Here is a 22,121-nt window from a genome sequence, read left to right as displayed (position 1 = left end):
TCCCCAGCATGCCCCTCTCCTGAGAACTCCCCAGGATACTCATCTCCTGAGACCTACCCAGCATGCTCCTGTCCTGAGAACTCCCCAGCATGCCCCTGTCCTGAGAACTCCCCAGCATGCCCCTCTCCAGAGAACTCCCCAGCATGCTCCTCTCCTGAGAACTCCCCAGGATACTCATCTCCTGAGACCTACCCAGCATGCTCCTGTCCTGAGAACTCCCCAGCATGCCCCTGTCCTGAGAACTCCCCAGCATGCCCCTCTCCTGAGAACTCCCCAGCATGCTCCTGTCCTGAGAACTCCCCAGCATGCTCCTGTCCTGAGAACTCCCCAGCATGCTCCTCTCCTGAGACCTCCCCAGCATGCCCCTCTCCTGAGAACTCCCCAGCATGCCCCTCTCCTGAGAACTCCCCAGCATGCTCCTCTCCTGAGAACTCCCCAGCATGCTCCTGTCCTGAGAACTCCCCAGCATGCCCCTGTCCTGAGAACTCCCCAGCATGCCCCTCTCCTGAGAACTCCCCAGCATGCCCCTCTCCTGAGAACTCCCCAGCATGCCCCTGTCCTGAGAACTCCCCAGCATGCCCCTGTCCTGAGAACTCCCCAGCATGCCCCTCTCCTGAGAACTCCCCAGCATGCCCCTGTCCTGAGAACTCCCCAGCATGCCCCTGTCCTGAGAACTCCCCAGCATGCCCCTGTCCTGAGAACTCCCCAGCATGCCCCTCTCCTGAGAACTCCCCAGCATGCCCCTGTCCTGAGAACTCCCCAGCATGCCCCTGTCCTGAGAACTCCCCAGCATGCCCCTCTCCTGAGAACTCCCCAGCATGCTCCTCTCCTGAGAACTCCCCAGCATGCCCCTCTCCTGAGTTCTACCCAGCATGCTCCTGTCCTGAGAACTCCCCAGCATGCCCCTGTCCTGAGAACTCCCCAGCATGCCCCTGTCCTGAGAACTCCCCAGCATGCTCCTATCCTAAGAACCTCCCAGCAGGCCCCCTGTCCTGAGAACTCCCCAGCATACTCATCTCCTGAGACCTACCCAGCATGCTTCTGTCCTGATAACTTCCCAGCATGCCCCTATCCTGAGAACTCCCCAGCATGCTCCTGTCCTGAGAACTCCCCAGCATGCCCCTGTCCTGAGAACTCCCCAGCATGCCCCTCTCCTGAGAACTCCCCAGCATGCCCCTCTCCTGAGAACTCCCCAGCATGCCCCTGTCCTGAGAACTCCCCAGCATGCCCCTCTCCTGAGAACTCCCCAGCATACTCATCTCCTGAGACCTACCCAGCATGCTCCTGTCCTGAGAACTCCCCAGCATGCCCTATCCTGAGAACTCCCCAGCATGCCCCTCTCCTGAGAACTCCCCAGCATGCCCCTCTCCTGAGAACTCCCCAGCATGCTCCTCTCCTGAGAACTCCCCAGCATGCTCCTCTCCTGAGAACTCCCCAGCATACTCATCTCCTGAGACCTACCCAGCATGCTCCTGTCCTGAGAACTCCCCAGCATGCCCCTCTCCTGAGAACTCCCCAGCATGCTCCTCTCCTGAGAACTCCCCAGCATACTCATCTCCTGAGACCTACCCAGCATGCTCCTGTCCTGAGAATTCCCCAGCATGCCCCTGTCCTGAGAACTCCCCAGCATGCCCTATCCTGAGAACTCCCCAGCATGCCCCTCTCCTGAGAACTCCCCAGCATGCCCCTCTCCTGAGAACTCCCCAGCATGCTCCTCTCCTGAGAACTCCCCAGCATGCTCCTGTCCTGAGAACTCCCCAGCATACTCATCTCCTGAGACCTACCCAGCATGCTCCTGTCCTGAGAACTCCCCAGCATGCCCCTCTCCTGAGAACTCCCCAGCATGCTCCTCTCCTGAGAACTCCCCAGCATACTCATCTCCTGAGACCTACCCAGCATGCTCCTGTCCTGAGAATTCCCCAGCATGCCCCTGTCCTGAGAACTCCCCAGCATGCCCTATCCTGAGAACTCCCCAGCATGCCCCTCTCCTGAGAACTCCCCAGCATACTCATCTCCTGAGACCTACCCAGCATGCTCCTGTCCTGAGAACTCCCCAGCATGCCCTATCCTGAGAACTCCCCAGCATGTCCCTCTCCTGAGAACTCCCCAGCATGGCCCTCTCCTGAGAACTCCCCAGCATGCTCCTGTCCTGAGAACTCCCCAGCATGCTCCTGTCCTGAGAACTCCCCAGCATACTCATCTCCTGAGACCTACCCAGCATGCTCCTGTCCTGAGAACTCCCCAGCATGCCCCTCTCCTGAGAACTCCCCAGCATGCTCCTCTCCTGAGAACTCCCCAGCATACTCATCTCCTGAGACCTACCCAGCATGCTCCTGTCCTGAGAATTCCCCAGCATGCCCCTGTCCTGAGAACTCCCCAGCATGCCCTATCCTGAGAACTCCCCAGCATGCCCCTCTCCTGAGAACTCCCCAGCATGCCCCTCTCCTGAGAACTCCCCAGCATGCTCCTCTCCTGAGAACTCCCCAGCATGCTCCTCTCCTGAGAACTCCCCAGCATACTCATCTCCTGAGACCTACCCAGCATGCTCCTGTCCTGAGAACTCCCCAGCATGCCCCTCTCCTGAGAACTCCCCAGCATGCTCCTCTCCTGAGAACTCCCCAGCATACTCATCTCCTGAGACCTACCCAGCATGCTCCTGTCCTGAGAACTCCCCAGCATGCCCCTCTCCTGAGAACTCCCCAGCATGCTCCTCTCCTGAGAACTCCCCAGCATACTCATCTCCTGAGACCTACCCAGCATGCTCCTGTCCTGAGAATTCCCCAGCATGCCCCTGTCCTGAGAACTCCCCAGCATGCCCCTCTCCTGAGAACTCCCCAGCATGCCCCTGTCCTGAGAACTCCCCAGAATGCCCCTGTCCTGAGAACTCCCCAGCATGCCCCTCTCCTGAGAACTCCCCAGCATGCTCCTCTCCTGAGAACTCCCCAGCATACTCATCTCCTGAGACCTACCCAGCATGCTCCTGTCCTGAGAACTCCCCAGCATGCCCCTCTCCTGAGAACTCCCCAGCATGCCCCTGTCCTGAGAACGCCCCAGCATGCCCCTGTCCTGAGAACTCCCCAGCATGCTCCTGTCCTGAGAACTCCCCAGCATGCCCCTGTCCTGAGAACTCCCCAGCATGCCCCTCTCCTGAGAACTCCCCAGCATGCCCCTCTCCAGAGAACTCCCCAGCATGCCCCTCTCCTGAGAACTCCCCAGGATACTCATCTCCTGAGACCTACCCAGCATGCTCCTGTCCTGAGAACTCCCCAGCATGCCCCTGTCCTGAGAACTCCCCAGCATGCCCCTCTCCAGAGAACTCCCCAGCATGCTCCTCTCCTGAGAACTCCCCAGGATACTCATCTCCTGAGACCTACCCAGCATGCTCCTGTCCTGAGAACTCCCCAGCATGCCCCTGTCCTGAGAACTCCCCAGCATGCCCCTCTCCTGAGAACTCCCCAGCATGCTCCTCTCCTGAGAACTCCCCAGCATGCTCCTGTCCTGAGAACTCCCCAGCATGCCCCTGTCCTGAGAACTCCCCAGCATGCCCCTCTCCTGAGAACTCCCCAGCATGCCCCTCTCCTGAGAACTCCCCAGCATGCCCCTGTCCTGAGAACTCCCCAGCATGCCCCTGTCCTGAGAACTCCCCAGCATGCCCCTCTCCTGAGAACTCCCCAGCATGCCCCTCTCCTGAGAACTCCCCAGCATGCTCCTCTCCTGAGAACTCCCCAGCATGCTCCTGTCCTGAGAACTCCCCAGCATGCCCCTGTCCTGAGAACTCCCCAGCATGCCCCTCTCCTGAGAACTCCCCAGCATGCCCCTCTCCTGAGAACTCCCCAGCATGCCCCTGTCCTGAGAACTCCCCAGCATGCCCCTGTCCTGAGAACTCCCCAGCATGCCCCTCTCCTGAGAACTCCCCAGCATGCCCCTGTCCTGAGAACTCCCCAGCATGCCCCTCTCCTGAGAACTCCCCAGCATGCCCCTCTCCTGAGAACTCCCCAGCATGCCCCTGTCCTGAGAACTCCCCAGCATGCCCCTGTCCTGAGAACTCCCCAGCATGCCCCTCTCCTGAGAACTCCCCAGCATGCCCCTGTCCTGAGAACGCCCCAGCATGCCCCTGTCCTGAGAACTCCCCAGCATGCTCCTGTCCTGAGAACTCCCCAGCATGCCCCTGTCCTGAGAACTCCCCAGCATGCCCCTCTCCTGAGAACTCCCCAGCATGCCCCTGTCCTGAGAACTCCCCAGCATGCCCCTGTCCTGAGAACTCCCCAGCATGCCCCTCTCCTGAGAACTCCCCAGCATGCTCCTCTCCTGAGAACTCCCCAGCATGCCCCTCTCCTGAGTTCTACCCAGCATGCCCCTGTCCTGAGAACTCCCCAGCATGCCCCTGTCCTGAGAACTCCCCAGCATGCCCCTGTCCTGAGAACTCCCCAGCATGCTCCTATCCTAAGAACCTCCCAGCAGGCCCCCTGTCCTGAGAACTCCCCAGCATACTCATCTCCTGAGACCTACCCAGCATGCTTCTGTCCTGATAACTTCCCAGCATGCCCCTGTCCTGAGAACTCCCCAGCATGCTCCTGTCCTGAGAACTCCCCAGCATGCCCCTGTCCTGAGAACTCCCCAGCATGCCCCTCTCCTGAGAACTCCCCAGCATGCCCCTCTCCTGAGAACTCCCCAGCATGCCCCTGTCCTGAGAACTCCCCAGCATGCCCCTCTCCTGAGAACTCCCCAGCATACTCATCTCCTGAGACCTACCCAGCATGCTCCTGTCCTGAGAACTCCCCAGCATGCCCCTCTCCTGAGAACTCCCCAGCATGCCCCTGTCCTGAGAACGCCCCAGCATGCCCCTCTCCTGAGAACTCCCCAGCATGCCCCTCTCCTGAGAACTCCCCAGCATACTCATCTCCTGAGACCTACCCAGCATGCTCCTGTCCTGAGAACTCCCCAGCATGCCCCTCTCCTGAGAACTCCCCAGCATGCCCCTGTCCTGAGAACGCCCCAGCATGCCCCTCTCCTGAGAACTCCCCAGCATGCCCCTCTCCTGAGAACTCCCCAGCATGCCCCTGTCCTGAGAACTCCCCAGCATGCCCCTCTCCAGAGAACTCCCCAGCATGCTCCTCTCCTGAGAACTCCCCAGCATGCTCCTGTCCTGAGAACTCCCCAGCATGCCCCTGTCCTGAGAACTCCCCAGCATGCCCCTCTCCAGAGAACTCCCCAGCATGCTCCTCTCCTGAGAACTCCCCAGCATGCTCCTGTCCTGAGAACTCCCCAGCATGCCCCTGTCCTGAGAACTCCCCAGCATGCCCCTCTCCTGAGAACTCCCCAGCATGCCCCTGTCCTGAGAACTCCCCAGCATGCCCCTGTCCTGAGAACTCCCCAGCATGCCCCTCTCCTGAGAACTCCCCAGCATGCTCCTGTCCTGAGAACTCCCCAGCATGCTCCTGTCCTGAGAACTCCCCAGCATGCCCCTGTCCTGAGAACTCCCCAGCATGCCCCTCTCCTGAGAACTCCCCAGCATGCCCCTCTCCTGAGAACTCCCCAGCATGCCCCTGTCCTGAGAACGCCCCAGCATGCCCCTGTCCTGAGAACTCCCCAGCATGCTCCTGTCCTGAGAACTCCCCAGCATGCCCCTGTCCTGAGAACTCCCCAGCATGCCCCTCTCCTGAGAACTCCCCAGCATGCCCCTCTCCAGAGAACTCCCCAGCATGCTCCTCTCCTGAGAACTCCCCAGCATGCTCCTGTCCTGAGAACTCCCCAGCATGCCCCTGTCCTGAGAACTCCCCAGCATGCCCCTCTCCTGAGAACTCCCCAGCATGCCCCTGTCCTGAGAACTCCCCAGCATGCCCCTGTCCTGAGAACTCCCCAGCATGCCCCTCTCCTGAGAACTCCCCAGCATGCTCCTGTCCTGAGAACTCCCCAGCATGCTCCTGTCCTGAGAACTCCCCAGCATGCCCCTGTCCTGAGAACTCCCCAGCATGCCCCTCTCCTGAGAACTCCCCAGCATGCCCCTCTCCTGAGAACTCCCCAGCATGCCCCTGTCCTGAGAACGCCCCAGCATGCCCCTGTCCTGAGAACTCCCCAGCATGCTCCTGTCCTGAGAACTCCCCAGCATGCCCCTGTCCTGAGAACTCCCCAGCATGCCCCTCTCCTGAGAACTCCCCAGCATGCCCCTCTCCTGAGAACTCCCCAGCATGCCCCTGTCCTGAGAACTCCCCAGCATGCTCCTGTCCTGAGAACTCCCCAGCATGCTCCTGTCCTGATAACTCCCCAGCATGCCCCTGTCCTGAGAACTCCCCAGCATGCTCCTGTCCTGATAACTCCCCAGCATGCCCCTGTCCTGAGACATTCCCAGCATGCCCCTCTCCTGAGAACTCCCCAGCATGCTCCTGTCCTGAGAACTCCCCAGCATGCTCCTGTCCTGATAACTCCCCAGCATGCCCCTGTCCTGAGACATTCCCAGCATGCTCCTGTCCTGATAACTTCCCAGCATGCTCCTGTCCTGAGAACTCCCCAGCATGCCCCTCTCCTGAGAACTCCCCAGCATGCCCCTCTCCTGAGAACTCCCCAGCATGCCCCTCTCCTGAGAACTCCCCAGCATGCCCCTCTCCTAGAAACCTCACAACATGCTCTTCTCCTAGAGGAGGGAACCTTCCCATGATGCTCTTCAGAAGTGACAAAACCGCTAGAGGCATGACCCAGTGGTAGAGCAGTGGTCTGGCACAAAGCACTGAATTTAAAACTGTGTACTGCCCGGCACCCGTAGCTATGCCCGTAAGCCTCGCTACTCAAGAGGCTGAGATCTGAGGACTGTGGTTCAAAGCCAGCCAGGGCAGAAAAGTTGGTGAGTGGCTTGGCTCAAGGGTAGGGTGGCAGCCTTGAGCTGAAGAGCTCAGGGACCGAGCTCGGGCTGAGTTCAAGCCCCATGACCCACAAAAAAAACCTAGGGACAGCACCCAGGACCTGAGTTCAAGACCCACTACAGGCACAAAAGCAAAACCCAAGTAAAGAAAAAACTCTATTGTGGATGGTGGGCGAGGCTTAGCTGGCTACCCCACACTGCCTCTGGCTCTCCAGGAAGAAGGGGTATGTGTGGGAGAACAGGAGAGAATTCCATTTGTTCCCATGGTCTCTACCCCCTCCCCTTCTCCCTGCTGGTCCAGGAAGGGGCCAGATGTTCACTTACGGGAGTGTGGCCAAGAGAAAAGGTGGCATAGATGACCTGGAAACTTCCCAGTATTTCCACGCCAAACAGTTAACCTGCAAGGTTAATGATGCTAGGAAATGAGTCCAATCCAAAGAAAAGCAGAAACACCGTTTCCTGCGCACCAGACCCTGTTGTGCAGACTTCATAAATACATTTGCTCATCTAACAGAGCACCCTGGGGTGTAGACACTGCTGCTCTGCACAGTTTACTGATGAGGAAACCAAAGCCAAATAGAGAAGTGAGCACAGACAAGTGAATGTGGACTGATCATGGAAAGTTAGTTTGCAATGAGAAGCCAGGTGACATATAACCACAACGTTATGAACTGCAGTGCAAGTACACAATAGACAACTGTTGCAAACTCTTTGTCTCAGCAAGACAGAATTGAACATATTAACTTTATATGACATTTATGCATGTATAAACACATACATTCACCTGGATGCTCATTCTCAGAAGCTGAGATCCGAGGATTGCGGTTCAAAGCTAGCCTGAGCAGGAAAAATATGAAAGACTTTTTATCTCCAATTAACCACGAAAGTCAGAAGTAAACCAGGAGCCAGTGGCTCAGGCCTGTAATATTAGCTGCTCAGGAGGCTGAGATCTAAGGATTGCCATTCAAAGCCAGACTATGCAGAAAAATCCTTATAAGACTTTTTTTTGTCAGTCCTGAGGCTTGAACTCAGGGCCTGGGCACTGTCCTTGAGCTTTCCATGAGACTCTTATCTTGATAAACCAGGCAGGCAGGCAGGCCAAATGTGGTATACCACATAGGCAAAAATCATGTCCCAGGCCAGCCCTAAGAAAAAAAAAATGCAGACCATATTTGAAAAAATAACTAAAGCTCATGCCTATAATCCAGCTACTCAAAAAGTGGAAATTACACCTGGATGTCAGTGGGTTGGTGCCTGTAATCCTAGCTAATCAGGAGCTGAGATCTACCATTGCAGTTCAAAGTGAGCCTGGGCGTGAAAGCCTGTGAGTCTCTTATCTCCAACTGACCACGAGAAAATGGGAAGTGGCACTGTGGCTCAAGTGGTAGAGTGATAACATTGAGCTAAAGATCTCAGGACAGTGCCCGGGGACCAGCCCAGAATTCAAACCCCATGACTGACACACACAAAAAAGAAAAGAAAAGAAAGTAGAAATTCTGACAATCATAGTTCATAAACCCCTGTCTCAATCGATAAAAGCTAGGCATGGTAATTGTACATTTGTCAGAAAAATCTAAAAGAAGGGGATCATGGTCCAGGCTAGTCTGGGCATAAGCACATGATTCTAATTTTTAAAATAATAACTAAAGCATGGATAAATAAAGTGATAGAGTAGAAGAAATTGATTGGAATACAGTATAGACATTGGGAAGCCAGAACAGTGAATTCCTTTGTATGTAACTAATGTAAGGCAATTTGTTCTTAAAGAAAAGGATTTGAGAAGTTGCTCCAGTGTAACTAGCAAGTTCAGGGGCCCTGAGTTCAAATTCAAGAAGCAAAAAGATCAAGAGGAGAAAGAAAGAGAAGAAGGGTGAAGAGGCTAATGGAGATCAAGGTATTTGGAGATTTAAAACTGGAGATAGGCATTGGTGACTCATGCTTGTCATCCGAGGTGCTCAGGGGGTTAACCTGAGCTAAACAAGTTCAAGGACAACACCCATGTCCTGAGTTCAAGTCCCAAATTGGCACCAAAAACTAAAAAAGAAAGAAAGGGCGACAAGAAAAAAAATAAAGAGAGGGAAAAGCTAGAGAAAATATTAGGGCCCAAGATTTGGCCCCAAGTTATTGCTTAGAGCTGAATAATTCTACCATCGCTCCCTTCACATGCCCCCCATAAAGCAACCCCATAACTGGCAGGGAGAGAGAAGAGAAGCAGGAAAGTAGTACCTGAGTTGGTGACAGTAAGGAGAGATTGTTCTCAAAATGTTGGAAATGGGCCAGGAAGAAGTCTGCACTCATGGCATCTATATGTGAGCATGTCACACCTTTGATAAGCTGCCCAACACTGCAAAACAAAGTGGGGATCAGGGAGGCTGAAGAGAAGATCAAGAAGAAAAAGAGCCCTCCAGGCTCTCCAACCTCGGGCTAGGATTTGTCTTCCTACCTCAGGAGCTGCTCGGGCATGTCAGTGGTCTTTGACAGCTGTTCATACAGGAACAAGGCCTGGGGAGGAGAAAGTGTGACAGAATTGTTCTCCTCTGACTTTTTTGTGTATGTCAGTCCTGAAGCTTGAACTCAGAACCTGGGTGCGGTCTCGGAGCTCTTTTTCTCAAGACTGGCACTCTACCACTTGAACCTCAGTTCCACTTCTGGCTTTTTGTGATTAATTGAAGGAGAGATGAATCTCACAGACTTTCCTGCCTGGGTTGGCCTCCAATTGCAATCCTCACATCTCAGCCTCCTGCACAGCTAGGCTTACAGGCGTGAGCCACCATTTTATCAGCATCAGTCTATTACCTAGGGGGATTCACTTTGGTGTGTTTGTATCTGCAGACAATATTTCTTGATCAGACTCACCTCCTCCATCCCCTCTCTCTCATCCCCTCCTTCGCACTTCCCAAATCAAGCTCAATAAGCTTCATTGTTCCATATTCACACATGGACATAAAGTATTTAGTTCACATTCACCCTCTCCACATACACACACACTTCAGCCTCTCTGTGAGCCCTGCCTTACCCTCCCACAGTACTCCCCCCCCACACAAAGCATCCATTCTACATTCTTAATATTTATGTCCAGAGTACAGCTGCCAGCCCCTGCGACAGCTCCAGTGAACATTTTCCCCACTTCATTCACAGATACAATGGACTTTTATATTTTTCATCCTCCCACACCCTCTTTTCCTCCTCCTCCTCTTCCCCCTCCAGTCTCCTCCAAGAATCCCACAATTACCCCGTATGTATGATTTTTTTTTAATGGAGCTAGATCTAGCTCCATTTTTTTAATGGAGCCAGAACATCACAAACCAGAATACCGTAAAGACACTTACACACCCACGTTCACTGCTGCACTCGCAAACTATGGAAACAGCCCAGATTCCCAGGAACAGAAGAGTGGATCAAGAAAATGGAGCACATATACACAATGGAATTTTACTCATTGCTTAGAAAGAATATTATGTTATTTTCAGGGAAATGGATGGATCTAATGTGAATTGCGTTAAGTAAGGTAAGCCAAGCTTGAAGAGACAAATGGTGCATCATTTCTCTCACATGTGAAAGCTAGAGCTAACATACACCGGGACATGATAAATTATACAGAACTCTAAGCATTCACACACTGTAAAATCAAGATCTCAGGAGAGGAACGGGTGCAATATCTACATGCGTTTGATCATAAAAAATAAGTATTGAAACAAGAGGGATTTTTTGCTGTTTTTGTTTTCTTTTCCTTGTGTCTTTTTTTTTCTCATTGATACATCTTTGGGAGTGTAAGAGGAGGCACAAAAATAGAGGGACAAATGCAGCAAAGGTACTTGTTAGACACAATGTTGCAAATGAACTACAAAACTTGTAGATGAGGATGGGAGGTGAACTGAGAGCAAATGAGAGAAGGGGGAACACTGTCCAAAAAGAAATGTACTCAGTACCTGATTTGTGTAACTGTAACCCCTCCGTACATCACCCTTATAATAATAATTTTTAAAAAATTAAAAATAGAGCCAGAATTGGGTACTGCTTAGAACCCTAGCTACTCAGGAGGCTGAGATCTGAGAATATCCGTTCAAAGCCAGCCTGAACTGAAAAAAACTCCATGAGACTCTTTTTTTTGGGGGGGGGTGGGTCACGGGGCTTGAACTCAGCCTGGGCGCTGCCCCTGAGCTCTTCAGCTCAAGGATACCGCCCTACCCTGGAGCCAAGCCCCATTCCCATTTTCTAGAGGTTCATTGGAGATAAGAGTCTCAGGTCCTTTTGTGTGGAGCTGGCTTTGAACCTTGATCCTCAGATCTCAGCCTCCTGAGTAGCTAGGATTATACGGGCATGAGCCAGCGGCACCCAACTAAAAATTCCTTGAGACTCTTATCTCCAGTTAGCTACCAAAAAAAAGTCAGCAGTGGGTCCATGGCTCAAGTGGTACATCACTAGCTTTGAGTGAAAGGGCCCGGAGTTCAAACTCCAGGATTGGCACACACACACACACACACACACACACACACACACACACACACATGCACGCACACACACTTTTGTAAATACCTATAAATGTGTCTGTGTTGTGATTGACAGTTGAGCAGGGCACTCTCCGTGGAAGCCATGTAGATAAGATACAGATCATCTGACTTCATGTATCACTGAGGAAACAGAGGCTAAGTGGAGATTTGAACAAAGATCAGTGTAACCTCCGGAGCCCATGCTGTGACATTCCAGATGATTCTATAGGAATGGTGAGTGCGTGGCAGGGCTCTGGTATTTCTTCCCACACTTTGGGAAGCTGTTTGCAGTGTGTGGGCCTCTCTGTAGCCCCCACTGGCCTGTCATCTGCCAATCCTGAGCCCAGGGTCGAGACATGCTAAACAATCAGTACAGGAACTTCTGTAGACCTACGCTGGCTCAGGCCCTCCCTAGAGAACAGTCTAGAAAGATGTGTGGGAAGCCCGGGATGTGCTTGTTTGAAGGAATGCTTTGTACAAAGTGCTTCATTTGCAGGCACAATCGAGCACAACATTTGTCTCTTTTATAGACGCTGCAATCTGGAACATTATTCCCAAATAAGACTAAATCATGAACCAGGGATCAGGGTAGAGGAATGTTCCAGGCTCTCTGTGTGCAGCCCCAAAGACTTCTGAGGACACGGGGTCAGGTTTGGGGACCCTCTTACATATTGGAGATAAAGGTAGTGGTGATTGGTTCATTTTCAACACAAGGAAGCTGACCCTGAATGAAAAGTTACTGAGAATGGAGTGCCAATAGCGCCCACCTGTAATCCCAGCTACTCCAGAGGCAGAAATCTGAGGATCATAGTTTGAAACCATCCCAGGAGGACAAACCCAAGAGACTCATCTCCAATTAACAGGCAAAAAGCCAGAAAGGGAGGTGTGGCTCATGCAGGAAAGCACCAGCCTTGAATGAACAAGCTAAGAGGGAATGGGCAGATGTACCCTGGGTTCGTGTTCCGGTACAGTACACACACAGATGAGAGAAATCACTACAAGTGGGCCGGGAGTTTGGCCCAGGGGTAGAGTGCTTGCCTAGCATGCACAAAGAGCTGGGTTCAATTCCTCCGCAGCACATACATAGAAAAAAACTAGAAGTGGTGCTGTGGCTCAAGGATAGAGCTCTAGCCTTAAGAAAGCTCAAGGACAGTGCTCAGGCCTTGAGTTCAAACCCCACAACTGGCAAAAAAAAAATCACTACAAGCTTGCGTGTACAATGACTAAATGACTTGCTGACAGGGCGATCACAAAGTTCATGCAACTGGAAAGTCCCTCAGTAAAGAGGGTGGACAAACAGGACATTAGAAAGGCGCTAACTAGCTAGAGGAAAGATGATCCACTGGATGGAGGGAGAGGAGAGAGGAAAGAAGGGGAAAAGAGAGGGAGGAGAGAAAAGGAAGGAAGGAAGAAAGGAAGGAAGGAAGGAAGGAAGGAAGGAAGGAAGGAAAAAGGGAGAGGAGAAAAAAAGATGGGGGGAGACAGAAGAAAGGATAAAGGGAGAGAGCAAAGGAGAGGGGAGAGAAGGGGAGGAAGGTAGGTGGGAGGGAAGGGGAAGGGAAGGAGGAGAGGTGGGAAAGGTGGGAGGGAAGGAGGGAAAGTGGGAGGGAAGAAGAGAGGGTGGGAAGGAAGGAGAGAAGGAGGGAAGGAGGGAAGGAGGGAAGGAAAGCTCAGCATATCACACCTGGCTCCTTCGAAGCTCCTTGTCTTTCAGGGCCGAGGCGTTGAACTGTGGCCCCTTCCATAAATCAAAGAGAGACACTTCCTTGAAGAAAGTTCCGGGGATCTGTGCAATGCCTGAGACAGGGTCTCCCCACTCCGCCAGCTGTGGAAAATCAGAGAAACACAGTACCCACCATGAGTCCCCACGAATGCACCTTGGGTGAGAGCTGGTGTCACACGCCTTTCTGGATAGCATGTCCGCCAGATCTGCTAAGCAGCCAGATAAAGTAGGAGTCTTCACTGTCCCCATTTTACAAATGAACAAACTGAGGACTGGCAAGGGATGAAATGGAAGCCGGGAAGTGTGGCCAGCCTAGCAGGAAAGTCTGTGAGACTCTCATCTTCTGAAAGCCAAGCTGTGATCCAAGTGACAGAGCACCAGTCCCAGTCCCAGAAGACAGACAGACAGACAGACAGACAGACAGACAGAGGTAATAGATCAGGAAATCTGGTTCAACAAGGATCTTCCAGTGTTATGGGCTAAAGGAGAGGTAAGCCATCGGGAAAGTGGATTTTCTGGGTTCAGGAACCACACACACACACACACACACACACACACACACACACACACACACACACACACACACCATCCACCTCAGTGAAGAAAATCCCAGGCCCCAATGAATGGATGGCCCAAGCTCAGAGCCACTCAGAGAAGCCCCACGCCATGTGTGCTGTGCCTCTCACCTTGCTCAGGATTCCGTGGTGCTGAACAGGCGACAGATCGCACAGGTACTGGGAGACAGCGCCTCTCAGGACCTGCAAGAGGTCCCTGCAGGCCATGCTGTGGAGGGTCTGTGTGCCCACGCCTGCCAGCAGCACCCCCATCTGGCTGATGTTGTGGAATGATGGCACCTGGCAGAAGAACCCCCGGGAGGGTGAGGCTCTGCTGAGCCGACTCCATCCTCTCCACCACCACACCACACCTTGAGGCCGCCTCCAGTGCCAGGGACTGGGATGAGTGACAGCTGAGGAGGCCAATGATGAGCAAGTCAGAGCCTTCCTTCCTCTACTGGGAGAAAATTTAATTAGAAAAAAAAAAATGAGTTCTGGGGGCTGGGAGTTTGGCCTAATGGTAGAACGTTTGCCTAGCATGCACAAAGCTCTGGGTTTGATTCCTCAGCACCACATACAAAGAAAAAGCTGCAAGTGGAGCTGTGGCTCAAGTGGCAGAATGCTAACCTTGAGCAAAAGAATCTCAGGGACTGTGCTAAGGCCCTGAGTTCAATCCTCAGGACTGGGAGAGAAAAAAAAATAACAATGAAAGCCTGGTGCTGGTGGCTCATACCTGTAATCCTAGCAACTCAGGAGGCTGAGATCTGAGGATCACACTTTAAAGCCAACCAGGGCAGACAAATCCAAAAGACTCTAATCTTCAACAACAACAACAAAGTCAGTAATGGAGCTATGGATCAGGTGGTAAAGAGTTATCCTTGAGTAAAATTGCCAAGGGACAGCACCCAGGCCCTGAGCCTGAGATCAAGGGGAGGGGTGGGAAGGAAGAAAAAAGGGAGGGAAGGAGGGAGGGAGGGAAGGAGGGTAGGAGGGAAGGAAGGGGAGAGAGAGATTGGTTTGGGGCATTAGACAGATGATAAACAACTCTGACCAGAGCTGGGGGTGGGGGGGCAGTCACCATCAGTTACCCCCCATTAAATACTAATAAGCACATGCCCAATGGTACGTGGCTTGGCAAGGCACAGTAAGCACTCCAGCTAGGCACTAATTTCTTACTCACCAGTTGTTCCTGCCAGGTATAAATACAGCTAGCTGTTATGGGGAGACCCTGCATGTCCCCCACAAACCTCACTGAGGCCAAAGCCTCCAATGTGATAGGATCCAGTGGTGGGGCCTTGAAAGGTAACTGGGATTCGATGAGGTCTTGAGATAATTCCAAGAGTGCAGGGCCCTAAGCCATTGTAATCTGTGCCCTTCCATGAAGAGGCACCAGGGAGCCTGTGCCTGCTGACCCGGATGCAAGATGGCGGCCACCACGTACTCAGGAGGAACCTCAGCATGAAAGCCACCCAGTTAGCACCTTGCCCTTGAACTTCTCAACCTCCAGGACTGGGGGAGCTGAATGTCTATGGTGGATGCCCCTCCCCCCAATCTAGCAGAGCTTGTTGTGAAAGCCTTTGCTGATAAATAACTGGGCCTTGGGTCAAGCAAGTCAGAAGTGGGCCAGCTGACCTGTTCATGGGCCAAGTATTTGGCAGACAAGATGACGATTTGACTCTTGGCCCAGCCTGAGACCTGGTTGAGGGTGGTGATGGCGCTGTGCACAGCCTCAGGAGAGAGGGACTCCAGCTGGCGGTGGGTCAGGCCCACGATGGCATCGGACAAGGAGCCCAGGGTTTCGTTGAGAGTCTGGTTCTCTGTGGCTATGTGAAGGAGGTCAGCTTTGAGCTGGGAGAACAATGGAAAGGAATGAGCATTGGCAGAAAGCAGGGCCCCAGCTCCTGTGCCTCCACCCGGGGTAGAGGGATTCTGTTTCATCCAGGAACGGCCAGCTCCAGCCCTCTGGGCCCAGGGACCATAAACAAAATGGCTCCCTCTTCTGCCTCTGGCTTTGATGTTTTTTTTTTTTTTTTTTTTTTTTTTTTTGCCAGTCCTGGGCTTGAGCTCAGGGCCTAAGCACTGTCCTTGGACTTTCTCAAGGCTAGAGCTCTACCACTTGAGCCTCAGCACCACTTCTGGCTTTTTGCTATGTATGTGGGGTACCGAGGAATCGAACCCGGGTCTTCATGCATGCTAGGCAAGCACTTTAACCACTAGGCCAAACTCCCAGCCCCTGGCTTTGATGTTTTAAAAATTCACTTTGGGGTTAAGTATGAAATGTTTAGCTACACTTAAATCACCCTAACACCTGGAAGGAAGAACACTTGTTTCCGTACAACTCCAATACATTTGTGGGCGAACACACTACCACTAGATCACACTCCTGGCCTCTTTCTTTCTTTCTTTCTTTCTTTCTTTCTTTCTTTCTTTCTTTCTTTTCTTCCTTTCATCCTTCTTTTCTTTCTTTCTTTGCCGGTCCTGGTATTGAACTCAGAGCCTAGGCACTGTCCCTGAGCTTCTTTTGCTCAAGGCTAGCACATGTGGAAGCTAGAACTAACTCATAAATGTGCAAATAAACACATATACAAGTGCATATGGCATTTAGTGCATATTATCTGCAGTATGGTATCTGCAGGGGAGAATTCAAATGGTGTAATTCTTGAAGAAAAACAAACACACAGTCCAATAATATGAATACCAGGAAATTGGCACTTAAAAGGTGGGAATGGGGGGCTGGGAGTCTAGCCTAGTGTAGAATGCTTGCCTACTATGCATGAAGACCAGGTTTGATTCCTCAGTACCACATACATAGAAAAGGCTAGAAGTGGTGCTGTGGTTCAAGAGGTAGAGCTCTAGCCTTGAGAATGAATGCCCAACGACAGTGCTCAGGCCCTGAATTCAAGCCCCAGGATTGGAAAAAAAAAATGTGGGAATGGGGGTCAAGGATAAGAGAAGGTGGTACATGAATAAAGACAGGAGTGAGGAGAATGCAGTCATAATATTCAATGCATATCCCATGAAATTTTTTTTTAAAATGTAGGGGATGGGTGGTTTGGGAGGGGTGGGGAGAAGAATAAAATCAAGATGCATTGTACTCATAGATTTGTTGGGATGGTAAATTTGTATAACTATTTAAAGATAATAAAATATAATTTTTTAAAAAAAGCATGAAGCCCTGCACTGGTTGACACCTGAACTGTAAGAACAGTCTTGAGACCTCACTCACCCAAGTGTTCACAACCCTTCCATGCAATCTTGAAATGGCCATGAGGGGGCAGCAGAGTGAGGTACAAGAAATATAGCAGCAGCCTCTCACTCCCTCCCCTCCAGGCTGCCCAGAGACAGGTGCAGGCAGCCATATGCATTGCCAACTGCCGACCCAGTCACTCCAAAGGCACCTCCATGCTGAAATGAGTCAGCCAGAAAGATCCCAAAGGGCTCCCCCAGATGGAATCACATTGGACTTTCTTCTTGGTCAAGGCTCCCTTATGGCCATACTTTTATGTGTTTGTTGAAGGATATGGATAAGGGCATTCTTCTCTCGGTAAACCAAAACACATTAACCACCATAGTTGGTCATCACATGACAGATCAGTGTCGGGTTGGATCAGGGATGTCAGAAGTGTGTGTGTGTGTGTGTGTATGTGTGTGTGTGTGTGTGTGTGTGTGTGTGTGTGTGTAAATCCACTGCTCAGTTATTGATGGCTGGATGAATCGTTGGAGTTTTCTTTTAATGGAGAGGCTGAAAGAAGGAGAGGAAAAGCCAGGCAAGGTGGCTAATGCCTGAAATTCTAGCTATTCAGGAAACTGAGATCCGAGGTTCAAGGTTCAAAGCCAGTACAGGCACTAAATTCTGTGAGATTCTTATCTCCAATTAACCACTAGAAAATGGGAAGTGGCCATATGGCTCAAGGGGTAGGGTGGTGGCCCTGAGCGAAAGAGCTCAAGAACAGCAACCAGGCCCAGACTTCAAGCCCCATGACCAACAAAAAAGGGGGGGGGGCGCCTCGCCAGCAGCTCAAAAGTGGCGCGGAGGGCACTAGGGCCAGGAAGCCCAGAACCCCAGCAAGTGGCAGACTCCAGACGCAGGAATCCCACACAGACCAGGTGCAGAAAGCACAGACAGCGGGGAAACCAGAGGGGAGGCGAATGTCCCTCCAACACTGTGGAGCAGCTCACAGCCAAACCCCGTCAGTAAGTAGTCCAGTGAGTTCCCCCAAACCCATCGGGAAAGCAGAGCTGGTGGCGAGCTACAGAACTTACCCAAGGGCCCAAGAAACACTTGCAAGTGGGGGGGAGAGGAATTCAGAGTCCTGTCCCTCCCCCAACAGCCCCCTTCTCCAGGCCATTGACTGCAGACTGACAGGCAGGCGGGCGCTGAGACCCAGCACCCCACCAAAGGGGGTGGAGGTGTCCCTGCTCCCATCCATCCACCAGCCTCCTCTCCCGGGCCACTGAAACTGGAGACTGAGGGGCGCTGAGACCCTGCCTGCCAACAGCGGGTGGAGGTGCACTTGAGTCTGCAAGCCAGCACCTGACTGACCCAAACCTAAATGGGGCGCCCGCCTGCTGGGAGCCTCCAGCAAGACAGCACCAAGGGGCCCCACCAAGTCTCAGAAAGACTCTCAACCAGAGTGGCTGAAACACAGCAGGGAACTGAAGGGCAGAGCAGCAGGGGTGGAGCTTATCCTCTGAGAGCCACAAAGGCGTGGCTCCGCCCCGGAGCCCACGTCCTCAGCTGGGCCCCGCCCCTGGGAACACGGCCACAAACTAGCCACTGTCTAGCTGAAATGTCACGAGAGCTCCCAAACCCCAGGCCCTGGACTGGGCCCCGCCCCTGGGAATAGGGTGGGTGAACTAGCCACCAGGCTCCACGACTGAACCCCCCAAACTGCAGGCCCACAGTGGGGCCACTGGTTGGACTAGCTGAGAGCTAGTTGTGCAGTGGCACACAGCCTCTGGGGACAGGCCAACACACCTGTAAAAGCTGCAAACCCTGACCTAGTCAGTGGCAGAACTAATTTGGCTGAGAACCACACATATACACAGATTCCCACAACCACCAGTCCCAAGCCAAGTAAAGACCACCACCTACCCACCATAGAGCAAACCTACAACCACAGTCTCAATTCCAAATACATCGGAAATAGCAACAACAAATCATGAAATATATAAATAATCGAAGTCCCACAAAAAGCCCAAAAGGAAACAAGAATGAAGGGATGAGAGAAATGTCACCATCCCAAGAAATGACACCGGAAGAGACAGAAAACATGACCCTGTTCAAGGAGATGATTGCGGACATGACTAGAGAGATCAAAGCAGAATTCCAAAAAACAATTCCAGGAACATAAGCAGGAAATGACCAAGGAGCTCCTCGAATTCAAAAGAAAAATAGAAAAAAATTATACTTCCCTAGAAGAAAAGATTAATACCCTCAGAGCAGACATGATCAGTTCAGTGTCCACAATGCAAACAAAAATGGAAGCATTAAGCAACAGATTGACTGAGATGAAGAACAGGACATCAGGAATGGAAGATAAAACACAAGAGCTGGAACAGAGAACCATTAGCCTGGAGAAATCAGTCAGAATTCACGAAAGAGAACTCCAGGATCTGGCAGACGCGGCCAAGAAATCTAATCTTTGTATAATAGGAATCCAAGAAGGGGAGGAGTTTCAAAATAAGGGAATGCAACCCTTATTCACCAAAATCATAGCAGAGAACTTCCCCAATCATAGCAGAGGGAAAATACTCACATTATTGAAGGCTTCAGAACTCCAAGCAGGCAAGATCCTAGAAGGAACTCATCTAGACACATCATAGTAAAAACACTAGACCCAAATACTAAGGAGCTGATCTTAAATGCCACAAAACCAAAGAAAGAGCTATACTACAATGGAAAAAAAAATAGAATCACTGCAGACCTCTCCACGCAAACCCTAGATGCAAGAAAAGCTTGGGAAAATATCATTCATGCCCTGAAGACCAACAACTGCCGACCCAGACTGATATATCCGCGAAATTAGCATTTACATTTGAGGGAGAAACAAGAATATTTCATTCCAAAGAAAAGCTATATGACTACATGCACACTAAACCAGCATTACAAAAAATATCAAATAATCAAGAACAAATTGCAGAACAGGAAGAACCCCCATCAAGAAGCAATCACCTAAAAATCACTAAACACAAAGGGGGGAAAAAGAGAGAGAAAGAAACTCAGAAGTAAAAATAAATAATGGCAGAGGACACTGCCCACCTCTCCATAATTTCCCTAAATGTGAATGGGCTGAACAATCCAATCAAAAGACACAGAACAGCAGAATGGATTAAGAAACAAGACCCATCCATATGTTGCCTCCAAGAGACCTTCTTACTGCCAAAGACAGAAACAAACTCCAAGTGAAAGGATGGAAAAGAATTTTCCACTCCAAAGCACCGGGCAAAAAAAGCAGGAGTAGCAATCTTAATCTCTGACAAAATTAACTTTTCAGTAAAATAAAGACAAAGTAAAGATAAAGATGGACACTGCATATTAGTAAAGGGTACAATCCATATCCACAATATTACAGTTATAAACATTTACTCCCCCAACACAGGAGCACCCAAATTCGTCAATCAACCTCTCTTAGAATTACAGAACAAGATAGGTTCAAACACAGTCATAGTGGGAGACTTCAATACGTCACTTTCACCAAATGACAGGTCAACTCAACAAAAGATAAGCAAAGACACCATTGACTTCAATGACACCATAGCCCAGCTGGGCTTTACAAATATAAAGTCTTCCATCCAATGGCAAAACTTTATACATTTTTCTCAGCAGCACATGGAACACACTCTAAAACAGATTATTCGGTATAGTGCTACAACCCTTAGCCAGAGCAATAAGGCAAGAGAAGGATATCAAAGGGATTCACATAAGGAAAGAAGAAATTAAACTATCCCTATTCACAGTTGACATGATCCTCTACTTGAGTGACCCAATAAGCTCCACTCCCAAACTCCTAGAATTAATAAACTACTTTAGCAAAGAGGCAGGATACAAAATTAACCTTCAGAAGTCAGTAGCCTTCTTGTACATCAACAATACACAAACAGAAGGCCAAATCAAGAAAATGATCCCATTCGCAATAGCCCCCAAAAGAATAAAATACTTAGGAATTAACTTAACCAAAGATGTAAAGGAATTATTTAATGAAAACTACAAAAGCCTAACAAAAGAAATTAAAGAGGACACCAGGAAATGGAAAGACATGCCATGCTCATGGGTAAGGAGAATCAATATAGTGAAAATGGCTATACTGCCAAAATTGATATACAAATTCAATGCAATTCCCACCAAAATCCCAAAGACATTCTTTACTGAAATAGAAGATATAATCCAAAGGTTCATACGGAACAAGAAAAGACCTAGAATAGCCAAAACAATTCTACGCAAAAAGAGCAATGCTGGTGGTATTACAATACCAGACTTCAAACTCTACTATAGAGCCATAATAACAAAAACAGCATGGTATTGGCACAAAAACAGACCAGAAGATCAATGGAACAGAATAGAAGACCCAGAAATAGAACCACATACCTATAGGCAACTTGTATTTGACAAAGAAGCCAAAGATATACAGTGGAACAAACACAGTCTATTCAATTATTGGTGCTGGAAAAACTGGGCAGCCACATGCAGAAAACTAAAACTTGACCCTAGCCTTTCGCCATGCACAAGCATTAACTCAAAATGGATCAAAGACCTCAATGTCAGACCAGAAACCATGAAACTGCTACATGATAAAGTAGGAGAGACACTGGAACTCATAGGCACAGGCAAAAACTTCCTGAACAGAATCCCAAGATCACAATAGATTGGAGAGAGACTCGATAAATGGGACTACCTAAAAATAAAAAGTTTCTGCACAGATAAAAGTATAGCCACAAAAGTAGAGAGACAGCCAACCAACTGGGAAAGTATATTTACCAATAATACATCAGGCACATGCTTAATATCCAGTATCTACAGGGAACTCAAGAAACTAATCCCCCCAAACCCAACAAACCAGTCACTAAATGGGCAAGGGAACAAAAGAGGTTAAAATGGCAGAAAAGCATATAAGAAAATGCTCGTCATCCATGGTCATAAAGGAAATGCAAATAAAAACAACCCTAAGATACCACCTTACCCCAACAAGAATGGCCAAGATTTTGAACTCAGAAAATGACAGATGCTGGTGGGACTGTAAGCAAGTTCAGCCACTCTGGAAAGCAGTGTGAAGATTTCTTAAAGAACTGAAAATTGATCTTCCCTACAATCCCGCCATACCACTTCTGGGCATCTACCCTGAACATCATAACCCAAGATATGATAAGGACACCTGCTCAGCTATGTGCATCTCTGCACTATTCACAATAGCCAGGCGATGGAAACAATCCAGATGCCCTACTGCGGATGAATGGATACTGAAAATGTGGTATATATACACAATGGAATTCTACATAGC

The 22,121-nt window shown here is 50.5% G+C and overlaps 1 protein-coding gene across 1 annotated transcript in view; it reads right to left on the bottom strand.

The window, feature by feature from the left end:
* Window positions 1-22,121, bottom strand: part of Otoa (otoancorin) — a 60,790-nt gene that overhangs the window by 23,593 nt on the left and 15,076 nt on the right. Inside the window, exons 12-17 of the mRNA XM_090318670.1 lie at window positions 15,256-15,471; window positions 13,756-13,923; window positions 13,031-13,171; window positions 9,300-9,358; window positions 9,083-9,200; window positions 7,181-7,254 (exon numbers count right to left, since the gene is read on the bottom strand). Coding sequence (XP_090174796.1) covers window positions 7,181-7,254; window positions 9,083-9,200; window positions 9,300-9,358; window positions 13,031-13,171; window positions 13,756-13,923; window positions 15,256-15,471 — 776 coding nt within the window. The remainder of the gene's footprint in view (window positions 1-7,180; window positions 7,255-9,082; window positions 9,201-9,299; window positions 9,359-13,030; window positions 13,172-13,755; window positions 13,924-15,255; window positions 15,472-22,121) is intronic.

Source organism: Megascapheus bottae, chromosome 25 (genome assembly GCF_031878675.1).
Source record: "Megascapheus bottae isolate mThoBot1 chromosome 25, mThoBot2.hap1, whole genome shotgun sequence".
NCBI classification, from domain to species: Eukaryota; Metazoa; Chordata; class Mammalia; order Rodentia; family Geomyidae; genus Megascapheus; species Megascapheus bottae.
This window is presented reverse-complemented; position numbering and strand designations above follow the sequence as displayed.